The 24,339-nt window shown below is 48.1% G+C and overlaps 2 protein-coding genes across 9 annotated transcripts in view; both read right to left on the minus strand.

The window, feature by feature from the left end:
• LRRK1 (leucine rich repeat kinase 1) overlaps window positions 1-19,491 on the minus strand; it is a 120,088-nt gene extending 100,597 nt beyond the window's left edge. The window contains exons 1-2 of one of the 7 annotated variants that reach the window (XM_027570176.2): window positions 19,337-19,491; window positions 13,806-14,022 (exon numbers count right to left, since the gene is read on the minus strand). In XM_027570176.2, the coding sequence (XP_027425977.2) occupies window positions 13,806-13,902 (97 nt within the window). In that variant the 5' untranslated portion in view covers window positions 13,903-14,022; window positions 19,337-19,491. Of the gene's footprint in view, window positions 1-13,805; window positions 14,026-18,653; window positions 18,780-19,035; window positions 19,071-19,336 lie in introns of those variants that run through there. The other 6 variants (XM_027570178.2, XM_027570174.2, XM_027570179.2 and 3 more) reach the window with 6 other exon arrangements.
• Window positions 19,492-21,862: 2,371 nt separating this feature from the next.
• The window catches only part of ALDH1A3 (aldehyde dehydrogenase 1 family member A3), a 36,938-nt gene continuing 34,461 nt past the window's right edge, over window positions 21,863-24,339 (minus strand). For both annotated transcript variants that reach the window (XM_027570183.2, XM_027570182.2), the window contains one exon: window positions 21,863-23,757. In XM_027570183.2, coding sequence (XP_027425984.1) covers window positions 23,685-23,757 — 73 coding nt within the window. In that variant the 3' untranslated portion in view covers window positions 21,863-23,684. The remainder of the gene's footprint in view (window positions 23,758-24,339) is intronic.

The raw sequence follows: 24,339 nt of genomic DNA on the forward strand, positions 1-24,339 counted from the left end.
TCCCTACCTCCCACTCCCACGCACAGGACGTAAAGCGAAAATAAGCTCCCTGCTTATAGCCGAGGACCCAGTACCACTGGAAGCACACGGGCCACTGGGGCCGGAGAAGGTGGGGGCATATCTCCTCTCAGCCCTCCTTGGGCCTGAGTGTCCCCAAGGGGAAGTGAGCAATACCTGCACAGGCAGGCTCTTGCCAGGTCTGAGAGCCTGCGTTGCTTCCTGTACCCTTACATTACTGCCCGGGGCTGGGGGGCTGGACAAATAACCCAGTCACTGAGATAAGGGAGTGTGGGCAAACTCTGGACTCTCCCAGTCCCCGATACAACAACCACCACCCGCATTCAGGAGGAAAGGATGAGTCAGTGCCTGAGCTTCTCCAAGCAGCATCTTGGGCTCTGGCTTTCTAGCATCTCAGGGACCCATCTCCACCCAGAACCAGTGTTCACAAAGCAAGAACTGAATATGAATGATGTCTTGGAGAGACACAGGAGGACCTGGCATCCATAGACAAGGCTTGGCTAAAAAGCTCAGAAATGAAAACTAAAAGCTGCACAGTAAAGCACATTACGTGGATGGCAGAGCAGAATGGACACGACTGGAGGACACCTCGGTCATCTGCAAGGGCAAGCAGAAGGTGCAGCATCCAGACACAAAGAGAGCCGACAAAAAATTAAGAGACATGGAAGACGATGCTCAAAGCTTTCCAAAATGCATCTAGTAAGAATTCCAGAACTATATGCTCAAATAAATAAGAAAAATTCTTGAGGTGAAAAAGGATGAGTTCCCCGAAGTGAGAGGATACGACTCAAAAAATTGGAAAGGGAAAGTGAGTTTAGAAAACAAGAGAAAAGAAATAGAAAATCGGAAATTGTATAAAGAGAAAGTAGAGAAATAAAAAAGAACAAGACCCAGAACTGATTTTTTCAACAGACTCATGAAACAATCTCCCTGGAAGATTGACCAACAAAAGATAAGAGGGAGGGTGGGTGGGGAGGAAGAGGGGGAGGGAAGGAGAGAGAACAATGGTGTCTTGAACGAGAAAGGAGACGAAACTATACAGTAAAGAATTAAATCGTGAGACCACCACAGGAAACAGGACCCCTTAAAGAAAGGGTGGATGGCCGGAATTAGACAACAAATTCCAAGGCTGGAATATCTTGTCACATCAGAAAGCAAGGGGGGCATCAAAGATTCCTGGGGTCATGTCCAAAGACAGAGGAACCAACCCAAAGGAGCTTCTACTGGCCAAAGATGAATAATTTTAGCATCAAAAATCAAGTAAGTTAAAATCCATGAGGTAATAATGACACTAAGAAGAAAGACCCCCTCCCCCCCACTGGTGACCTTTGAAAGATACTAGGGAATCGACTCATTTTCAGAAAAAGGAATAAATAAATTAAGGGAAAGAATCATCCATTCATTCTGACTTTCCCTTCAAAACTGTAACTCAAGTTACCACAGAGGTGATGGGAGAAAGTCCTTCAGAGATAGACTGCAGCCACTAGATGAAGAAGGAATGACAGACTCAAAATAGCACCACTTTGCAAGCCCCAGTGAAATAACTGGTCTAAGCAATGATCAATGACTAATAAAACCATTAGGACCTTTGTAGTGGATTATCAGGTAACAATACCCGAAATCACTGAAAAATCTCACCACCAAGGAGAGACCATTAGACATCATCTGACTCCCACCACTGATGAAACAGAAAGTACAAAACACCAACTGTCTAGCCTTCTTGCCAAAACATCTTACTGAATCTCAGCAAGCCTCTGGATCTAGGGAAACACAGAAAGGAATGTGTTAAGCAACACACACCAGATGCAATCACCAAAATCCAGACTGTGCGAGACGGCAAGTGTGGTTTTATCAACGACTGAATCACAAGTCAAAAGTAAAGGAGGGAGAAAGGAAGAAATTAAGAACCATATCACCCAACAGAATGCAGAGACCTTGATTCAAAAAACTGGATTCAGACAAAGTAGTGATAAAAACACATTATGGGCACAGGGACGCCTCGGTGGCTCAATCAGTTAGGCATGTGACTCAGGTCGGGTCATGATCTCCGTATCCTGGGATCAGGCGCTGTGTTGGGCTCCTCCAGCTAGGCACGGATTCTTCTTGTCCCTCCCCCCCCCCTCCGCCCTTCCCCACACTTGTGTTCTCACTCTCTCTCTCTCAAATAAATAAATACAATAAAATAGAACACATCATGGACACAATCAAGGGCATTTGAACACTGACTAGATACCTGATGTTATTAATGAAATATGTTTTTATTTTTTAAAAAATATATGTGAAATATGCCTTTTTTTTTTTTTTTTTTAGTCTTTTTAACATGGAATTGGGTTCTAAAATAATCTCGGGGCGGGGGGGGGCAGGGATATGAACAGATCAAGATTTGGCTGTGATAGTTATGGAAGTTGGAGCAATGGACACAAAGAGATCCATGACAGCATTCTCTCTACTTTTGTAATATATTCAAAAATTTTCAAAACAGGGTTGCCTGGGTGTCTCAGTCAGTTGGGCATCTGCCTTTGGGTCACATCATGATCCCAGGGTCCTGGGATCGAGCCCCATGTAGGGCTCCCTGCTCAGCGGGGAGGCTGCTTCTCCCGCTCTCTGTGCCCCTTTCCTCAGCTTGTGCTCTCTCTCAAATAAATAAATATTTTTTAAAAAGTTTTCATAATATAGAAAATGAAAAATAACTAAGATAAAAACATAACATTTCAAAATTCTGCCTAAAGATTTGTAAAAATAAAAACAGCTTTTTTAAATCTAGGCCAAAAAACTGTGGTTTCTGAGGAAAAAAAACCAAGAGGGGGTACTTTTTTTCCTCTGACTTTTTGGGAAAGGAACTGAAAGACTGGGGCCCAGGGTGGGAGGGAGTACTTTTCATTATATTCCCTTTTGTACTTCTGAATTTCATATCAAGAATATGATTTATCTGTGATAAATGAATAAAATAAAAAATATATTTTAAATCCCAAAGCCGCTATGAACTTTATGCCAATACACTTGAAAACCTAAATTAAATGGACGCCTATCCAGAAAAATGTATTGCCAAAATTAACTCAAGATGAAATGGAACATTTGAATAAACCTACAATCTTTAAAGAAGTGGAATTGATGGTGAAACATCGACCCAGGAAAAAAGTACCAGATCTCCATAGTTTTATGGGCAAAAGGTTTTATCCAGCTTCTTGGAAAATTCAGCCCTTATCCTGTGCAAACTTAAGGTGGGTTGAAAAAGCAAGTTACAAAAAGAGTGGCACAGTAGGAAAATACTTCTTTTAAATTTTTACATATTTAAACTGTTCGGAAAGGAGCAGGACTGCCAAAACGTGAGTCTGGTTGCGAACCCCCCCGCCCCCCACCCTGCACACGGGGACAGTGAGCCAGCAGAAGAACCCTTCTCTCAGCTGAAGGTTGGCACCGAGCTCAGTTTCCCCTGAGTCCAGTGGCTGGGGGACTGTGGCATCCCTTGGCTCCAAGATGTCCTCTATTCACAGCCGGCATGCACACTGCTGACAGGCTAGTCTTCTGAGAGGGGAGGCCCATGCTAGACCCTTCGAGGGACCGGAACCCACCTCTCTGAAGCCCTGGCATGCCTCCCTAAGAGAGGATGAGAAACTGGGGACCACACGCGATCCATCTTGCAGACCCAGGCTTTGGGACGGCCTTTTCCTCAGTGAAGCCTCTTCCTTAACTCAGGCAGGCGATGTGGAATTTATGGCAGCCCTGCGGGGACCCACCTGGCAGGACGGAAACAAGACTACATATTTATGGACTCCCATATATCTAGCAATGGTATAAATTAGGGCAAAGCATTTGAATTATCTTCAAAATAACAGTTACCTTTGGGGGCTGATGGAGGGCAGTGGTCAGGGAGAGGTCCCCAGAGGGGGTTCTAACTACACCTGTCATGTTTCACATCTGAGTCCCCTTTCTTTTACTTCTCACCTGTAACCCGTTACCAAGTTCTGTGGTATATTAAAGATGGCCACACCTTTTTGCTTTCCCTCCCTTTACCAGGTGTAATCTCTCCCGTCCTACCGTGAATCTGGACTGTTTTGGGCTCTGGCTGTTTTGACCAACAGGGGGCAGCAGAAGTGATGAAGAGATAGTGCCCGGCCTGAGCTTCAAGAAGAGCTTCTGCTTCTGAATTACACTCCACCCCCCCATCCACCTGCTCTGCTGGAAGGAAGTGGGGGCAGGTGCTTAATGACAAGAAAGCATGTCAAGAGGGAGAAGGCACGTGGAGGAGCGTGAGGGGTCAGATGTGGGAGAGATGCAAGAAGGGCCGCCCGGCAGAGCCCTGCAGCATCCTGATGCACAGAATCCTGGGGAGTCATAAATTGTTGCTTTGAGCCAGTGGGTTATGGGCTGGTCTGCTACATAACACGAAACACCTAAACAAGTCGTGATAGCTTTTGCTTCTGAACAGATCCCAGGTCCCTCCTCTCCTTCCTTCTCCAGGCCCTACCCACCTGGGCCACGTCCCCGTCCCCTGGGCCTCCTCTGACTGCTTTAATTACTCTCAGCATCAAGCCTGAGCCCCTGCTTTGGCCGGCCATGGAGGCCCACCTGTGCAGCCTCACCTGACTCTTCTAACACTCTGCTCCCGCCACACAGGCCATCTCGGGGACCCTTGGCCAGGAGATCCTTCCCCCAGCCCTTTATGGGACTGACTCCCTCCCTCCATTCACCTAATTCTGCTTCAATAATGCCATCTTGCCCTAGATGCCTTCCCTGACCTCCGAGCTAGAAGAGTGCCCTCTGCCCACCTGCACACTGGTTGACTTCCTTTGTGGCCCCTTTCCCACTCCTGGTGGTGGTGCACCCAGCTTATTTCTCGTGTTCACCCCCTGGAATGTATCATGAGGACATTTTCTTGTTTTCCCATTGCTCGGTCTGTAGAAGGCTCGGACACAACATGGAGTGAATGAAGGGGCAAAGGAAGGAGAGCCAGGCACATCATCCTATCTTGTTTTCAGGATATTTACAAAAACTCTCTTCTTCCCAGTCTTCCTGTGGATCCCTCCTTCTGGTCAACTGAGCAGACCTGAAATTCAAAGTCACCTCCTCAGAGAGCTCTTACCCAATAACAGTGAAAAATAGCCCCCTGGTGCCCCCTGAGCACCTCCTCTTGCTGTAATACTCTCTTGGTCAAGCATCACTCTCTGATTTTTCCTGTTCTTTGTTGTCTTTTTCTTCCTGCCAGAAAACCAAGCCCTACAAGAGCAGAGGCCATGCTCCTGCTATGTCCTAAGTCTCTAGAACAGTGTCCATCACAAAAGGATGCTTGGTAACTGTTGACAAAATCATGCTGAATGAATAAGACAAACAGAAAGGGAGGCCTTAGAAGAAACACAGATAACAAAAAAACTCCCATAATAAGTGACAACGGAAAAATACTCTTCTAGCAGCATTTTTACTGTCTTCTCTTGGCATCATGGGAAGTTGCTTCCCGTGTCATTTATACACATGCTCTGCCTATCAAGTCAACTGACTGCAAACTTCCTTAATAATGCTCTGAACTGTATAATTATTGGTTTATCTGGAATTCACTGCAAAAATATTGATCTTAATAAATCTGACATAAGAAATCAATTTTAAAAATTAACTGGGAAGGTAATAAGACTGACATTAAAATAAAGTAAGATAAATGCCCACTGGGATCCTCAGGAGAATTCAAGAAGACACCTTAGACATAACACAGGCACAGAATGCTCTGAAAGAAACGACCAAGAAAAGGAAAGACCTTTCTGGAAATCACAGATGAATGCCGAAATGAAACATTCAGTAGAGGGGATGGAAGATGAGTCAAGAACATCCCTCAAATTTTCAGAAGAAGAAGAAGAATCGGAAAATGTGGGAGAAAAGATGGGCAACATGTATCATGACTACAAGGAGTTCCAGAAAAACAAACAAAATCAAACCCACAGGAGAAAAAGCAGAGGAGGAAGATATTATCAAAGAGAATACAAGGAATTTTCTGGGCCTAAACAGTTGGCCTACCCAGTGCAAAGCAGCAGGAATGAAAAAGGACCCACCACCCAGGTCTTGTGTTATGAAGACCAAGATTTCAGAAGACCAAGCATACAGGGAAGATTCTACAAGCTTCCAGAGAGGAGGGAAAAAAAAAAAAAAAACCAAACAAACCCAGAGGTCACCCACAAAGCAGAGGAATCAAACCACATTAGAGGACAACAGAGTGGACTCTTCCATGTTCTGAAGGCAGACGATTTCCAAGTGGGACCCCGGGGAGGGCAAAATGAACATGCTTCTGGGAAAGTCCAGTCTCTTCCGTGTGCCTGCATAAGCCCTGAGCTAGGAGTTTTCTTGATGATGTGCTTCAAATAAATAAGGGCCCAGGACTTCTGAGTATGAGCCAGAAACGGGGGATGGAGGTAAAAAGAAGGGAAGGGGTGCTCACTCCTTTGACCCCACCGGACAAGGATGACACTGAGTCCCTAGGCCAAATCACCGTGATGGGAACATATGACAAGACCACGAATGCGACCCAAAGATGAGTCTACACTGATAGAATTCAGCATGGATGGAGCAGCTGGGAGACATGGCACAGAAGTGAAGGAAATCATTTATTATGGCAGGCAGGCCATGGACACTGGCTCGGCTGATGGAGCAGATGTGCAGGCATATATTCTCCATGTAGAGAAATGGTAATGACTGGAAGAACTAGAATCAGACACAGGAAATGGAGACCCTTTTGGGAGCTGACCCTGGTGCTTTGCCTTAGAGTCTGTTCTGTATCACTTGCTTCTTTAACCAGGGGTGTGTATTACTTGGATAATGTTTCATATGCTTATTCTTGGGTCCTGCAATTGTGCTGGGTCATAGGCAGTGCTAATCAACTCTTAACGATAATAAGCAAAATGTAGAAATCATCTAGAGGCACTTTAATGGAAGGCTGATTGGTTAAACATTATTCTATTCACGCTATCAAATTTGGTGCACGTGAAAAAGCCCACAAGACAACTCAAGGGGAAAAAGCTGCACAACATATGTACAATTGACTATCATGCACGTAAAAGCAGAAACACGACAAAAGGACTGTGTGTGTGTGCATGTGCTTGGGCACATATATAGGGAGAGGTTGGGAGGGAAACACTCAGCTACCAGTGGTCACTTGGAAAGGATAGGAAGGAGCCAAAGATCGCAGTGGCTTTATCTGAATCATGTGACGGTTCTGTGAGAATGTGTATAATTCTCTCTAAGTGTCTGATAAATTCGAGATGCCAAAAATAAGTTATTTTGGGTCTTGGTTCTCTTGAAATGACCAGGTAGGCAATTTTATTTTTATTTTTAGTTTTTTAAGATTTTATTTATTTATTTGACAGAGAGAGACACAGCGAGAGAGGGAACCCAAGCAGGGGGAGTGGGAGAGGGAGAAGCAGGCTCCCTGCTTAGCAGAGAGCCTGATGTGGGGCTCGATCCCAGGACCCTGGGATCATGATCTGAGCCGAAGGCAGACGTTTAACAACTGAGCCACCCAGGCACTCCAGGTAGGCAATTTTATTTTATTTTATTTTTTATTTTATTTTATTTTAAAGATTTTATTTATTTGACACAGAGAGAGAGACACAGCGAGAGAGGGAACACAAGCAGGGGGAGTGAGAGAGGGAAAGCAGGCTTCCCGCGGAGCAGGGAGCCCGATGTGGGGCTCGATCCCAGGACCCTGGGATCATGACCTGAGCTGAAGGCAGACGCTTAACGACTGAGCCACTCAGGCGCCCAGGTAGGCAATTTTAAACCAACGCCTGGAGATGCCCGGCCACTGGATGCTGGGTTGTGGGGGGGGGGGGGGGTAGATGGGATCAAAGCTGCTAAGGATGACCCTAGAAAGAATGAGCAAAATGAAGTATAATCCTAAAAAGTTGTTTACAGTTGAAAATATCATTTCTAACTAATGTGTGATTTCTTCTCTAACATCAGGGTTATGGGCTCAGGATGCTTGAAATGCATGTTTCCGGGTTCTTTTTTTTTGTCTTTTTCTCTTTTCTTCAAGACAAATGTCAATAAGTAACAAGATGTCTAAGTGGAACCTGGACAAACTGAACCCAGGGGAGGCCAGGCTGGTGAAGGACTTTGAAGGAATATTGGAAGCCCCCTATTTTCATTCATCAGGGTTCCTGAAAATGTGTGTGAAATTCATTTACTAAAGTTTGGATTTATAGGTTATGCCTGAGGAGGGGTCCATACCCAGAGAACTAAAGAATTTCATAAAAATCCCTAAATATGGCTGCTTCAAGGTCTAACTCATGTGGACCAGGAAATCAGACAGGTGGAAGAAAATCCTCATCCTTCTGCCTCAGGACCTGGGGATGTCTATACAGACACCTTCCTGCTCACAGGTGTCTCTGTGGGGGCCTGGGTGCAGGGCTGGAAAGAAAAGCCCCTCTCTTGGCCACTGCATGCATGCCAGGTGGACACAGAGGCTATCAGGTGGGACTGCCCTGCCCGCCCCTCAGAAGGGGAGACAAGTAAGAGCCAATGTTGGGTAGGCGGAGGTGGGCTGTGGGTCAGGGCTGAGCTTCAGGCTCTTGCCCCCTAGAATGGATGCTCCCAAGAGGCCGCCCGAGGCAAGGTGGGGGGGGTGGGGAGGCAGGATGTCAGCTCTTTCCCTGGGCCCAGGTGGCCATGGCCTAATGGCTCCACAGACCAAGGAGCAAAGAAAAGCTCAGTGATAACCAGGGAGAAGGCTGCTTGCTCTTGAAGGCAGTGGGTGGTTTATTCAGCCTGAGAAGGAATCCACAGGGAGGGAGGGCAAAGCATCTGCTTCTAGTTATTTCAAGAAAGGCGGGGTGGGGGTGGGGGTGGGGGTGGGTGGGTAAGGGATTCTTATCAGCCCAGGTGGGCGGAGCTAGATGCCAGGAAAGCAGGACTGGTCTTGCAGCATAAACTTCCTAACAGAGTCACCCAACCACAGGCTGGCTTTATTCGAGGGGCAGTCAGTTCCCCATTGCTAGAAGTAAGCAAGCACATTCTGGAGAAATAATCAGAAGATCTAAGGCTCCGATTAAGGGTGACGTTAAAAGCCCCATCGAAGCCAGAGCTTCTGCAGTTGGGCAGAGCTCTGTGGGCATGAAGTGCAGCTGTGCTAACTGCTCCCCTCATGGATGGATGCCCGCAGCCGTTTTCCCCACCCCCGAGGCCACCCCTTGGCCTCTCTTTGCTTCACCTCCCTAAATAAGGGATTCCTTATTGGATACTGGATATGGTCCCTGGAAGGCCCAGGGCTGCTTCTGAGGCCAGGCAAGGAGGGGGGTGGGGGGGGCGCCCTATGGACCACAGTCTCTTTCCAAGCAAAGCCCTGTCCACCCTCCTCGCTCCCATGGTGTGAACCCGGCCCAGTAGGCTCGAGCAGAACACGGGCTCCTGGAACAGGTTAGAAACATGGGCTGGCAGTTCCGCTCGGAGAGGCCCACATCAACGCGGCCCTGCCCCCTGTAGGATTTCCTGCAGCGGTCCTCCAAGAAAGCGCACTCCCACCGGAGGGGCACTTCCTATTTCAGCCTATTTCCTAGTTCTATTTCTGGAAGGCAAGAAGAGCCCCTACTTGAGCAAAGCACTTGGCTCTTGGGAAGTTATTTTTAATACAGATTTGAAAAAGCCAAAAGAAAAAGAGAAGGACACCGAAAGTAGCTGTGTAAAAACCTGGGATTTGAAGACCTTCTGGAATGTTCCTTGTCCTCCTTTGGTCCATGCTGGTTCAGGGGAGGACAGTGCTCTGAGAGGCAGGCAGCTGAAGTCAGGGCTGCTCACAGAGCAGTGGGGGACCTGAGCCACCCCCCTCCCCCGGTGACCTACGTCTCCCTAAGCACCCCTCATCCTCCAGAAGAGTCTCGCCAAGAGTTCTCGGCCTGAGTTATTTAGAAGTTTGTTCACCTTTTCATTTTCCAGGGAGCCTCACCTCAGCTGGTAGGACAGGTTTTTCTACTCTGAGGAGTGTCAGACGCCAAAGAATGTGTCTCATGGTGTGTTTGTTCACACAGATTGCCCAGCAGCCCCGGCCCCCTATCTCACTGACCCTCGTTCTATCAACTCATGCTCTTTGCTCATCCAAGCTTTCTAAATGTTCCTCTTGCACAGCAGGCCAGCTGACTACTGACGGTGCCAATAAGGTTGCAACGTGCCTTCCTGGGACACAACTGTGCCGCACAAACACAGGACAGGCCCACCCAGACCCCCTGGCCCCACTCGGCAACTGGTGAAGTGCTTGCACCTTCGCAGGCTTTGGAAGGGCTAGCCATTCTAAGCACGCACAAGGTGAGTTATCCGAGCAAAACAGGTATGGGCGTGAGAAACACACCTGGTACGCATGGGTACACAAACAAAATGCCATCACCCAAAAAGCCCAAGGTAAAACATGAGTTCTTCCCTGATTTTCATTAACATTTGGATCTTTTTCTAAACTATGTTTGGAAGCCTAATAATAACTTTATCGTTTCCAAAGCATGTCGTCTTCCAAGCATTGTTAAAAGGGAGAGCTTCTAAAAGTGAGAGAGAGAGCTGTTCCTACATTGGCTATAATTTGAGTCTTATCGGTTTGCTTCCTGGCAGTCAATTTTCCTTTGGTGGTGCTGGGCATTGGGTGTGTGCTAAGCTTCCCAGGGGTGAGGTGGGTGGATGCGGGTGGTGGAAGGGGAAGCAGGGCTCCCTGGGATCCCAGGAGGTCTGGGGAGAGGGTGAGCAGAACAAATCTGGCTCATCTGCTGGGGTCACAGCCCAGACGGTGGGTGCAAATATTCCTCCATTGACTCCAGAAAGAAATGAGGAGATAAGAGGCCAGTTGGAGCAACGTTGGCCTTAAAAGTGAGCACTGAGGTGTGCCAGTTAGATCGTAATCACCAAACATCAGTATTTAAAGAGGCAACACTTTTAAAAATAAATTGCAGTGTTATTCTTCCGATTGCAAATGTAATGCAAAACAAAACAAAACAAAACAAAAAAGGAACACATGCTCAGTGTAGAAAACATAAACCCTACAGATGAGCAAAGAGCAGTGTAATCTCCATGTGACTGTGTTACCCTCTGAATGTGCCCTGCCCCCAGGCTGTGTTCTTGGTGTGTAGATTTGTATTTTGTGAAAATAAAATCCAAACACGGGATGTTTTTAAAATTGGGCCTGCAGAGCTTTGGGGTCAAGGTGAAGGCCAGCGGGTGGGACTCACCAACCCTACCTCTCACGACTGCCCATCAAAGCAACTCCACTGTTAACTGCTACATATGCTCCAGGTAGGAATTCATGCAGGCCGCTTAAACAAATAAATAACAATATATAAATATGACACATTATGTTTTTCAAAGGGTTGAAGCCCACTAACTCCCATCATGGCAGATGGAAGGACAGGCACCGGTCCTTCACCTCTGTCTGCATCCACAGCCCGGCCATGGCCACCCCGTGGATGGAGCGCTTCATTTGGGGGGCCCCCATGTGACTTGCTTTGGCCAAGGGCAACAGCACGCCATTCTGGGCCTCGGCCTTAAGAGACCTGGTGTGTTTCTGCTTTCTCCACTTGCACCTCTGCTGCTGGCGGGGGGAGAATGTCATTGACAGTCACGCTCATCACTCTAGCTAACACGCAGTCAGCAGTGGTTCCTTAACCTGGAGCCAGAGGTGACAGGTCTGTTCATTGTCCATTGGCCCAGGTCCCAAGGATCTGTAAGACTCAATGCGGATCCCTGGGCCCCTCAGAAAGCCATCATCTCGGCCTTGCAACTCTGTGGGTAGACCAGAACGTCAGCATGACCTGGGAGCCTATCAGAAACACAGAATCTCGGTGTCCCTGGACCTACACAGTGAGAATCTGCATTTCACCAAGATCCCCAGCGGACTTGAGTATATATTGCAATCTGAGAAGTTTTGTTCTAAGGGACCCAAACATTTTAGACCAGTTGATTCTCAGCCCCAGCTGCACATTAGAATCATGGGAAGGGGGTGGAAAAGTTTTTAAAAATGCCCATGCCTGCCCTTCCCCCAAAACGCTGCTCCAATGAGCCTAGGGGGTGCCTGGCATTGGTAGTATAGACACCCCCAATGTTTCTGGGGGCCAGGGTAGAGACCTACTCATTTAGATCACCAACTCTTGACGAGGAGGGGGACAGGGCAGATCATCTGGGGCTTTTTCAGCTGACACAGGCACCCACCCAGTAAGCCCCAACATCACCATCCTACCCTCATTCCTCAGGATTGCTAAGAGGAGAGACAGGGGGAATAACGGAGCTGGAAAGGACTGGAAAGTAGAGGCACTACTCAAAAGCCGGATAACGTGTTCTACCACAGGTCACCTTCATCTCAGGCTAATAAGGCAAGGCCTTTCTAATGAGTAACAGAAAAAAGACATATGTCTGTTAAGAGAGAAATAACTTTTCAAAAGATGCAAGTCGAATGTTCTGAGAACATTTAGTGCTGGGCAACGTCGAGAAACAAACTCTTTTCCCATTTCATAATTTGATTTATGTGCAAAGCAATCTTCCAGAAACATCACCCTAATTAGCTTTGGGGCATTTTCAACGGAGGGAGACACGCAAGTTACTGAACAAAGTGTCTGCTGAGCCAGGTGCAATGCTGCATTGCTAACTTCATGGAGGGTACAAACACCCTGGCCCTCTCAAACACAACATACGGGCCCTCTCAAACCCCACACGATGGCCTAGACGCTATGGGCGAGAATTCTAGAGTGAAGACACGGTTCAAATGGCAGTTCTGCCATTTACAAATTGCTGACCTTCACCGAGTTTCTACGCATCTTTTACTCTCAAGTTCCTCAGCGATAAAGTGGGGATAAATGACCATTTTCTAGGTCGTTGTGAGGATTAAATGAGATGATTTCCTAAAGCACTGAATCCAGTGCCTGGTATGCACTCAGGGCTTAACAAATATTTATCGTTAACAACAGTGTCAATGCCATCTTAACTTGTGTTAAAAGTGGTACAACTCTAGCGGAAATCTGGCAATACATAGAAAGAGGCTTAAAAGTGTTCAAACCTAATAATCCCACTTCTATAAATATATTTTATGGAAACAGTCTCAAAACCATGCATAAAAAGATGGGAATGGGATGTTTTTGGTAAGAGTCAGCAACTAGAAGCAACCTGAACATTCCCACACATCCAACAGGGGAGTGAGGACGAGGTCGATCACTTTATAAGTGTTCCCACCTAAGATGATCATACAAGCTACGTGACTGGCAAAGTTTAGGCCAATGGGACTCCTGGCGATTTCTTTTCCCCTACTTCTCTCTCTTTTTCTTTTTCCTTTTTTCACTTTTTCTTTAACAGACATGGTATTGTTTTTATCATGTGAAAACAAAACCGGGCGCCTGGGTGGCTCAGCTGGTTAAGCGACTGCCTTCGGCTCAGGTCACGGTCCTGGAGTCCTGGGATCGGGTCCCGCATCGGGCTCCCTGCTTAGCGGGGGGGGTCTGCTTCTCCCTCTGCCCCTCCCCCCCATGCTCTCTCTATCTCATTCTCTCTCTCAAATAAATAAATAAAATCTTAAAAAAAACAAGAACAAAACCAAATCCCCATTAAAAAACCTTTTTAACCAACATGAAGTAATGCCCTGATTCTTAAGATCTTTGCCTTCATAATAAATTTTGTCCCCCAGCCCCTTGATGTTTAGAATTTAAGTGAGAATCCCAAGTTATACTTTATAATGAGACTTTCACCAAGTAATTGGCATTTTTAACCTTCCGTCAAAAACCCTTTGTTCTGGACCCCCCACAGGACGCGAACAGCAGGTGATGCCCCGCGTGCCAGGCTGGCCCCGCTCTTACCGTTACGGGTCTCCATGGCACGTTCTGGACACACAGCTGAGCCCTCTGGCCCCACACACCAGTACATGCTGGGCAGTCGCCGAGACATGCCAGCCATCAACTCTTGGGTGACTGCTCTCCAAGTCAGTCCTGGCCAGGGTCACCGCCACCACTGCTGTTCGGAGGATGGACTAAGGGGCAGACACACAGTCATGGCCGAGCAGGAAGCTGTCTCATTCTGCTGGTGAAAAACATCATAAAATCAGAAAGTGTTTTCTTAATTGCCAAGTCCCTTCCTGTACCCTTGCATACATTTACTATTTATATATTGCACCTTGGTATTCTTCTCCTTGGCAACATTCCTCCTCACATTGCATCTGTCTAGCCACGCCCAGTCTGATGGGGGCTGTGAAAGGACAGAGCTCCCCCCACCTCACCTTGCACCCCATGGCTCATGTCTACTTAAAAAACAGTCTCGAGGGGCGCCTGGGTAGCTCAGTCAGTTAAGCGTCCGACTCTTAACTCTGGTTCAGGTCATGACCCCAGGGTTGTGAGATCGAGCCCCACACTGGGCTCCGCAGTGGGTATGGAGCCTGCTTAAAATTCTCTTTTCCTCTCCCTCTGCCCCTCATCCTTGTGCATGCTCCCCCCCCAACAAAAACAAAAAACCAGTCTCGAAGCAACCCCAACAATTGCAGACACCCACTGGTAAAGGGTTCATTATTCAATCGATACATAAAATTTGTCAGTTGCCCAGCGACACCAATACAACTAAATGGGGTTTCTGCTTTCAGAGGCTCACACTCAAAGCTAGGGTGGGGCTCACACCTAATAGCTGATCACAATACAAGGCCTTCCCTTTGTCCAGGACAAAGTCTTCCAGAAACCCAGAGGCAAGACTGTAATCGCAAAGAAGCAAGCAGGCAACCATCCCGAAGAGAAGGGGTCTGGAAGGCGTTGGTACTGGTTATGAAGACAAGTCCGTCTGAGCCCTGGGGGATGACAGGAAGGAGCCTCACACATTCTGCCTGCCTGGGTACATCTGGCCATGGCTCAAGGCATTTCTGATTGTCACAACTTGGGGTTTGGGGTGCTACAGGTATCTAGCGGGCAGAGGTCAGGTTCATTACTGAACATCCTGTAATACACAGAGCAGCCACCCACAACAGAGAATTATCTGGCCCGAACAGTTCCAATTATCTGGAGAAACTCTGAGTTTGATTAAGATTTATCTCCCCAAACAAACAAGGCTGTGATAACTGCTGAACCAGGGTGTTGCTCTCTTATGCCAGGCTCCCAGTGAGCCTGCGGCAGGGGGTCCCCAACACAGGTGCCCCCCAACACAGGTGCCCATCCTGCTATGATGATTAAATTTCCAGAACTGCCTTGAGGACAAGACCCAGATCCAGCTCAGGCCTGGCACAGGATCACAATGGGAGGGGGTTACTATGTGAAATGGGTCTGTTTCTATTAGTGTTTACGGAGGGTCTGTACTATACTAAGTACAGGGTCATTAGCAACTATCCTCTGAGACAGATAACTGAAATGGAGAGTGATACACTGTAGTAAAAAAAAAAAAAAAATCAAGGTCATGTAAATCATGCCCAAGACAATAAGGAAAGGAAAAAAGCACAATCTGGCCATCAAAGGCTTGGCCTGTCTCTGTCACATGTCAGCAGAGTGTGACTTCAAGCCGAAACTTACGTGTGTCTCAGTTTTCCCATCTGTTAAAAATAGACATGCACCCTCTCACCCAGGCGACCTCGCAGGGCTGCTGTGTGATTTGAAATAAGGTAAAATTTCCAGTCACTTTCTATAATAGGGCCAGAGGTGGTTCTCACCTACAGTACCAGCGGGAGGCCTGGGAGACTGTCTGATTAACAAGCTCAGAGTATCAATGCTGGAGGGCAGACACACTGTCTCCCCACTGAGCAGGTTCTAGAAGGTGCCCTGAACAGTGTGGGCGCTGAGCAAGTTACAGAATAAGGCTGGGAGAGCACTGGAACTTTCTCATCTTAGATCCTGGAAATCAGGCCCAGGTAGGCTGTACTCCCACAGGCAGGGGAAGGTCAAGGAGCTAGGAAACCCCTCCCCCAGAGGCCATGTCCATTACGATCCCCCACCTTTCTGAACTAAAGAGTGAGAGGTTTCAGCAAACCATACATAGGAAAACCTGTGTTTGGAGTATGGGAGCCTGAACAATCCAAGGAGGAATGATCAATCTGGACAAAATTTAGGAGACCATCAAAGCTCTCTAAATTGTAAAATCTGATTAGGAAAACCAACTTGAAACAAGAACATGGAAAAGCAGCAAAACCATCTCTGTTTTAAACTAAAGGCTCCAAATCCTACAGTAACATTCAGAAACCAAGGAGCACGGTGGCCATCTGCTTTCAAACACCTCCTAAAATCAGCTACCACATCTACCTAACAACACCTTAAAAAAATCCAAATGCTAGTAGATGTTTCTTCTGAAAACAGAAGTGTCTTACCATAGAATGCTTTTAAGTTAAAAAAAAAAAATCTTTAAAATATTTTAGGCCAACCCTTGCCCAGCACTTTTGTTCCCCTTTTCATTTTCAGTTTCCTTTTGAAAATCTCTTTACCGATGGAGGCTTTTACGACTGGTGCAGTTTTTCAATTGTAATTTGTATGTTGGCTGAGACTCTAAGGTTTTAAAATGAGGTGACTCAACTTTTGCTTAATCTTTGCCCTCCAACGGATCTTTGCTTCCTCACTCTTCTTTTGGGTCCAGACCGATGCAACAAATCCTGGTTGCAAGTTACACGTCTTGTTTTCATTACGGTGTATACATCCTTAAGAGGGCTTCAAGAGGTTTTCTGTTGTGATTATTTTAATACCTTTTAAAACCTCACCCATTTTTCGTTTGCCAACTCTGTATATTTGCATTAATGAATAAACCTGAATACTTAATGAAAAATAAAAAAAAGGGGAACCTGACATTCACTCGGCACCGCTTCTATGAGGACTGAACTCCACAAGTTCATGAAACTTACAGCTGGTGGGGAAGGCACAGTTAAGTAAGTGCTTGCTACAAAGTTTCTGACAGAGGAGAAATATAGGAGACCCAGGACCTACTCACCTCTCTTTTCAAGAGGCTGGGAAAGACCTCTCTTTTCAAGAGGCTGGGAAAGGATTGCCAGTACCAAAGGGCTAGAAGACCCTTGCAAATGAAGCATGTTAGCAATGCTCATCTTATCCAGTAATTTTTTGAATGAAAAGCATGGTAGAGATGGTTGGTCCACAGTTCTCCATATCCCTTTGGCACTACTAGCCTCCCCTGATCAGTTACTGGCTTGTCTACAAAATGTGTTTAATGGATTCATAGACATCAAAATATCGAGGAGCTGCAGACAAGAGAAATGTGTAGGTCTCAGTCCCAGATGAACACCCAAAGGTTTGGGAACAGAAGCCCTTCGCGAGTTTGAAACCAGAAACAAGTTACGACTGTCCATTAGCCATTCTATCCCTGTGCCAGTGTGTACTAGGCACCTCTTAGTTCTGGGAGTGAAGATGCAGCGGTGAGCAATGCTGGTGCCTAGGAACGGTCTTGGACCCTGGAGCTCCAGTAGAGACCGCCAGGCAATTAAAGGAGAGAGCAAACCAATGAAGAAGGACCATAATACCATTGGAGACTCCAGAAGGACCGTGAGCGAGGGATGTGAGAAAGAGGCTGGGCTTAGTGGGGGGGTGTCAGGCCATGTGAAGAATCAGGGGTCAACACTGCAGAGACCACATGCTGGAGAGCAAGATGGGCCAGGGTGGCCGGTGGGGGGGTGGTGGCAGGAGCACTGGCCAGCTGGTTGATGATGCCAGACCCCATATCAACCGAGGGAAAGGAGGTGTCCTGGATTTCATGCCAATCACAAGGAGAAATTATTGCAGAGTTCTAAGCAGAGGACTGACACATTCTGATTCACCTATTAAAAAAAAAAAATCACTCTGGCTGTCAAATAAAGAACTGGAGAGTGGAGAGGGAAGGACTGTAATCATACCGGAAATGGATGCTGGTACCCTGGACTACGATGGAGACTGCGAGAAAGAAGGGCTGGACCCACACAGGTAAGCCCAACAGAACTTGCCAACAGATTGAGTTCAAGGAATGGGGGTATGGGATAGAGGAAAATTCCCAGCAACTGAGCTGACTATGGGCCTATTCCCTGAGATGTGGAAGCTTGGGGGAAGGAATGTTCGGCTGACCCCAAAACCTCCTTTAGGGACAAGTCAGGTGTGAGGTTTGTATGTTTTTAACTTAATTTTTTTATTCTTCAGGGACAGAAGCAAAAATAAGTAGTCAAATGACAAGAGGCATTTAATGTTAATGTATTCCAAACCCATGCCCATTCTGGTTGTCCCTTTAATGTCTGGGTACTTTGTCACAATGCCGAGTGGCTTGCAAACTATAAAAAGAGGGTATTCAGTGAGAGCCTCCCTAAAAACTTAACCGCACGCTCCTGTTTTCTCTACCTCTCTGACCCCTGCTGATGTGTTTGGGGAAAAAACTTCCTGGCCTCCAAGTGTGCGGGGACAGGCTGGGCTGGCCAGAGGTCCCCAAATTCTCCCCCACCATCTCCCTCTGGCCTCCAGCCTTCCCAGGCTCCCCTCCTTGCCCCGTCCCGGACCTCACTCATCTCTGCACCCCTGCCAGGCAAGGTGGCAGAGATGGCGGGTTTTACCGGGACCTGGCCAGAGCCGCGTCCGGTGGGCAGAAGCCCGGCCCGGGCTTTGCGGGGGGGTGTGGGGGGGTCAGGCGTGCTTGGCACCCCGCCGGAGCAGCCCCCCCCCACCCCCGCGTTGGCCAGAGATCCCGGGCAGTGCCTCCCCCGGCACACACGCACTCACACTCACCCGCACACTGGCGCGCTCACACTCGGCCCGCGCCGGGCTGAAGGAAACCTGTAGACGCCCTGGCATATCTTCCCGACTTTTGTTTTTTGCCCCTGCTCCCCCGGTCCCGGTCCCGGCCCGCGCGGGGTTTCGGGGTGGCCCTCTGGGGCCCCGCACCCTCCCCCACTCGGCGGGCCCCGGAGGCCGCGGGGCCGCGAGACGGGGACCGCCCGCGCCCTCGGTGCTCCCAGCCCCCGCCACCCCACCAGGCAAGGGCCACCTCGGGGGAGCACGCGGCCGCCCCGAGAGCGGGCCTGGGCTGCGGGGGGCCCGGGGCTCCCCGAGACCCGGCGCAGCAGGCAGCCAGGCCCCCGGGCGGGGCGCGGGCCGGACGGGCGCTTACCTGCGGCGGCGGGGGCGGCGGCAGCGGCGGGGCAGGGCCCGGGGCGCCTGGGACGCGGGGCTGGGCGCGCGGGGCCGGGCGCGGCGGACACCAGCGGGCCGGGGCCTGGCCGTCCCCCTGCCCTCCGCCCCCTGCGCCTCCGGCCGCGCGCGCCGGGGCCGGGCCGGGCCCAGACGCACTTCCTCAATCCTGCGGCCCGCGGGCGGGCGGCGCGAAGAGCGCGCAGGGAGAGGATCGGCCGCAGCTGCTCCGGCCCGCGACGGGCACGGGGAGGGGGGCGGGGATCCCTGTGGTGGCCCACCTCAGTTTCCCTAGCCGAAAGCCAGAGGTGCCCAGATGCACCGCTCCCGCCTCGGGGAAGCCGAGGCCCGTGAGCCCTTGTAGCGCGAGTTCTCCTCCAGGTTTGGGTACCCTGCTCTGTCCTCGCGGGGCAGGCGCGGCGACAAGATTGGTCGGTTCGCAGCTCAGCCCAGCTTTCACTGCCCCTCGGCTCTGCTCGGCGGGCAAAATCCAACGATTAACTTCTGACTCGTATTAGGCGTAGACTCACAGTAAATATTTAAAAATCAGGGAATATTCGTTTATGTACGATTCCGTATAGGGCAGTATAGAAACATATTTTTAAAGCTTTCGTATTTTGCGAACTGTGCCCCTCCCGTCACATGAAGTTATTTAATTATGGATGTATATATAGAGATGTCACTATTTGGTGAATCATTTTAAATTGTGTAGGGTGTTTTGGGCGGGGGAGTAGATAACCCAGGGCGGAATGTTGGCAATTGGTTATGTTTCGACTTAATATAAGTATGTTCATCACACCACTGAGGCCATTATCCGAAGGCAGATCATAGAGACGCACGTCCACGCTGCGGGCAGCCATCAGATTTGGCTCCACGTGCCAACCCCAGAAAGGGAAGCCTGCTCAGAAAAAAGCAGATGGTTCTGCAGCCTGGCAGGACCCGCGCACTAGACTCTTCTCACGTAATGTTGGGACTGGAACCTTCCCAGGATTTAGCGCAAGACGGAGACAAATGCCCACCACCCTCACTGCCATTTCACAAAGGCCGGGCAGACGCAGGGCCCCCGCACGACCCCCGCACGACCTCGCGGGCGCTCTGAGCAGTGGCCCCTTGGCAAGGGCACGACCGGGCGGCTTTGCTTTGCTCCCAAGAGGCCTCCAGCTCTCCTGCCACGGAACGCCCTTGCAAAAGGGTGGGTGCGGTTTTGCAATCCTGTCCTCAATACTTCGGCCCGAATTCCAGTACTCAAAAAGCAGCAGTGTGATTGCTACCGAAAAGTCCCTAATAATTTGCAGGGCGTGGCGTCGCAGTGCTGAGTGAGCCCGGCAATCGCGGCGGGGCGCCTCCAGGGCGCGCGGCCGCGCCATCTAGCGGCACCGTGAGGAACAGCATGCCCACTGCTCGGGCGGACACCGGAGCTCCTGTGGCTGATGAGGCTGGGGCAACTCAGCTTCCCTTTTACATGAGTTTGGGAATAGGCTAGGGAATGTCTCCAATGTAAAAAAACAGCCGAGTGGACTGTTTTGAGCTGGTTGCTTCCCAGCATTTAACTCTATTCATTAGGCATTAGTTAATCACAGGTTTGCATGGGAAAGTTATTACAGGTCAGTTAAGATCTCTTCTTGCTGCTTCTTGCCCCCCCCCCCCGGCCCCCCTCCCCACCTCCCGCACCCGTGGTCCTCTAGCTTTTGCTCTGCATACCCAGGTTCTCATCATCTCACGTTGGAATGACCCCTTCTAAGGTGGAATCAACTGGAAGCTACCTCCTCAACCTAACATTTCTGCCTTCTGAAGGCCTAGGGGCTGATTGCTACCCTCCCACCCTACCCCCACTGCCTTCTAGTCATTTCTTCAGCTGTAAACTTAGTTTCCTCAGACATTCTTCCCTGACACTTTATAAAAAAAATCCCTTATCATCCACGTTTAAGCTCAAGTCAGATGCATGTAGGAGCAAGGACAGTAAAAATTCTTTGTCCATTATCGGGAGAAGCTAAGGCATTCACAAGGGTCCACTTTTAGAGAATGTGCCCACCTCCTGTGCCCCCCCACCACAAGCACACAGGTGCACGCGTGCACATGCCCATACATGACAGCCAGTCTGTGTCCCCAGAATGGTTCCCTTCAGAGAGTAAACCAACTGAAGGAAAAGGCCATTTTCCTAGAATGTTCTGCAAACATTTAGATTGAGAAATTAAAAGTTTTCTAAATAAATTAATACATACGTAAGTGCATACATTAAGAGAGATCTGATCCAAGCCTCCTTTACGTGTTCTCTTAAAATGTGGCACCTTGCTGCCCCATAGAGTGATCAAGGATGAGTAACATCAAATACACAGGTGTAACTTGATGGACCTAACCAAGTACAAGGGATGTTCTTGATCCAACCTCAGCATCAGCTCATGGCTTGGTGATTGAGGCTTCTTAGAAACTTAAGGTAGGCTAAACCCAAACACCCAGATCCCTGTGACAAAAATGGAAACGTGTGCACACGATAGCAGGATGCAATATTCTCCCTAAACCCCTGGGCAGTCCTTCCCACCATCTTCTGGACTCACCCACTCACTAGTAAAAGGACACTCGGGCAGCTTAGGTGACAGCTTACCCTTCACCAACTAAGATGCCGAGCCTCTGAGGCCGAGCTCCCTGCCTGCTCAATCCACAAACCCATGCCAGTGTGTTTCACGCTCAGACTAAAGCTGAATTTGAATCCTAAGCTATCAATACTGCTTTTTTACAAGCCATTTTGTACATAAGCTCTGAGAAAGAGAAAGGTCAGCCACAGAATTAAAATGAGTTTTGTTGTTAAATGAAAAAACGGAATGTTTGTCAAATATCCGATTTTATTTTATTGTTGTATTGTCAGACACAATCTGTAGTTGGGGTCAGAATTCCGAGGCCAATAGATTGTTTTTTGAAACCATACCACAGGAATAAACCTTAAAAGAAGTGAAATCTAATACTATATAGATTTCCATTTCTAAATACAGTATATTACAGAAGGTTAGATATACCACCTCTGTTTTTACTTACAACTATAAAAAGATACATTAACTATACCAATTATAAATAATGTAGCATTTCATATTAAAGGCATTATTGTACAATGAGAGAATAAGTACCCTCTAATGTATTACTATCAAGGTTAGTGTCTATAGTTGCTTGAGATAAAATCCTGAAAATTCAGTGTATGAAGTCAACTCCTGACTTAGCAAGTTGCTGACAGTTTAAGTGATAAGTGTTAACTGATGTAGAGAAGGTGAATTGCATATTGCCTATTTCTGATAAGAATGACAACCCCATTCCATATGGGACTTTCTTTCATCCATACACTGGTTTTGATGTTTATTTTATTATTGCCCTCCCCCAATTTAATTCTATAAACATAATTTAATTCCCAAATATAAGCACCATCAGAAAAGTAACTAGTTAATAACAGTGAAAGTATCCAAATAATGCAATTATGTTTGGTTTTGTTTTTAAAAGCGATCAGGGGAACACTTTAAAACTTGGGATTGCACAGCATTTGCACATATAAAGAGGAAAAGAAAAATTCACAACATGTTAGTGCAGTACTCAGGCCACTTTAGTAGGAGACCCAGTTCTTCCATGGAGTCTGGGTGTTATTTGTTAATTAATCATTAACATCAAAATAGGACTTTAAAAAACCAGGCTGTATTAAAACAATAGGCTTTCCAGTTGTGTATGTTTTGCTAATCTAAAATAGATAACCAAACTGGAGACAAAGAGAGCTACACAGGCTGATCATAAACCATTAATGCAAGTGGTAGAAATTCATAATTTGTAAAAGCGAATTATGGCTCTGATTTGTAAAATGCGGTTGCCATGCTGTCGTCATGTCAGAGTACTGAGTCCTCAGCAGTGATGGTAACACTAGGGATGTTCTCTGCCTAAGAAAGTGCCTTGGTTAAGGTAGACTGTGACATAGTTTTAGAGAACCATGCTGGGCATTGATTCGGTCATATTCCAAAAGGAGTTTGGGTTTTAAGCTGAGTCCCATGGTCAATGTCAAGAGGCAGTCCTTGAAGACCCACGCCCTTTCACACCCAAGTCCTTCAGTACCTTTCCACGGTACTTGCTTCCCCAAAGCTCCCCACACTGGGTCCTCACAATCCTGTTTTTGTTTGGTTTTGAATTTAGTCCTGTTTCTTTCCCACTAACTGGTGGGAGGGGCTTGTTCTGTGGGCAGGTAACCCCGAGGAGGCCACAGGTGCAGGGCCCTGTTTGCAGAACAAGCCGGGCGTTTTTCCAAGTTCTTATCGGAGTCAGAGTCGGCAAAACATTTTTAAGTGACCGCTGGAGACTTCAAAATACCACTTCCTGTTGGCCTCGCCCTGAGCCTCTTCACTGTCCCTGGGGGACCTGGTTGAAAGGGAAAAACGGAAATGGCCACTAGCTCCATCCCCAGGCAGGACTGCAATGCCACATACACAACATATTGGTCAATGAAACAGGAGTGTGAGAGGAAAATTGAAATCGTTCAAATCCAGTAGATTTAAAGTCTCCAGAGCAGAGTAACCCGGGAAGGCGGGAAATGCAGGTTTTCTTCGGCAAAAGTTCCATCTGCCACATTCAGCTGTCAAAGGTTTGAGGAAGGAGCCCGCCTTTCCTTCAGGAGCTCTTGTCATTGAGTTTGATGGTGACAGTTTTCACTTCTGTGTATTCAGCCAGCGCATATTCACCACTGCGATCACAGGAAAGAGGAGAACGTAAAACGGGCATGTCACCTCGCCTTTCATTGCCAACTGTGGTCTAACGCTTGATGGGTCAGTTACTCTGTTGGGCAGTGTGGAGTCTGTGCCCACAGTCAGACTGTAATGACTTAATAAGGAAATAGCCAGGAGCATCACACCTTTAGTGCGTTTAAGTAACTGGATGTATGACTTCAGTTTAAATATCAGGTTTTTTGATGTGTGATGCTTTGGAAATATTCAGAAGGACTAAGTGTTTGCCTTTAACGAATGAAAAGGATGGGGGGCGAGAAAAAGAGGTGGATTCCCTGGGTAGGGAGTACAGAGCGAGAAGAGGGCTCACGTGGGTGAATGAGGAGGGGTGTGGGGGATGTGGCCAGAGGATCCACAAGGAACAGGGACACGGAGGGCCTGGAGTCGACCTCAGAGCCCACAGCTGGCAACCAGTTGTAAAAGGAGTAAGGCCAGCCCAGAGCAGCGAGGGGGGCAGACATTAGCACATACTGGACACAAGTGGGGGACCACAACCTTTAAGTTTGCCTCTTTGGTATCTGTCCCTTCTTTATGTCTTGCAG

The sequence above is a fragment of the Zalophus californianus genome, chromosome 6, assembly GCF_009762305.2.
Source record: "Zalophus californianus isolate mZalCal1 chromosome 6, mZalCal1.pri.v2, whole genome shotgun sequence".
NCBI classification, from domain to species: domain Eukaryota; kingdom Metazoa; phylum Chordata; class Mammalia; order Carnivora; family Otariidae; genus Zalophus; species Zalophus californianus.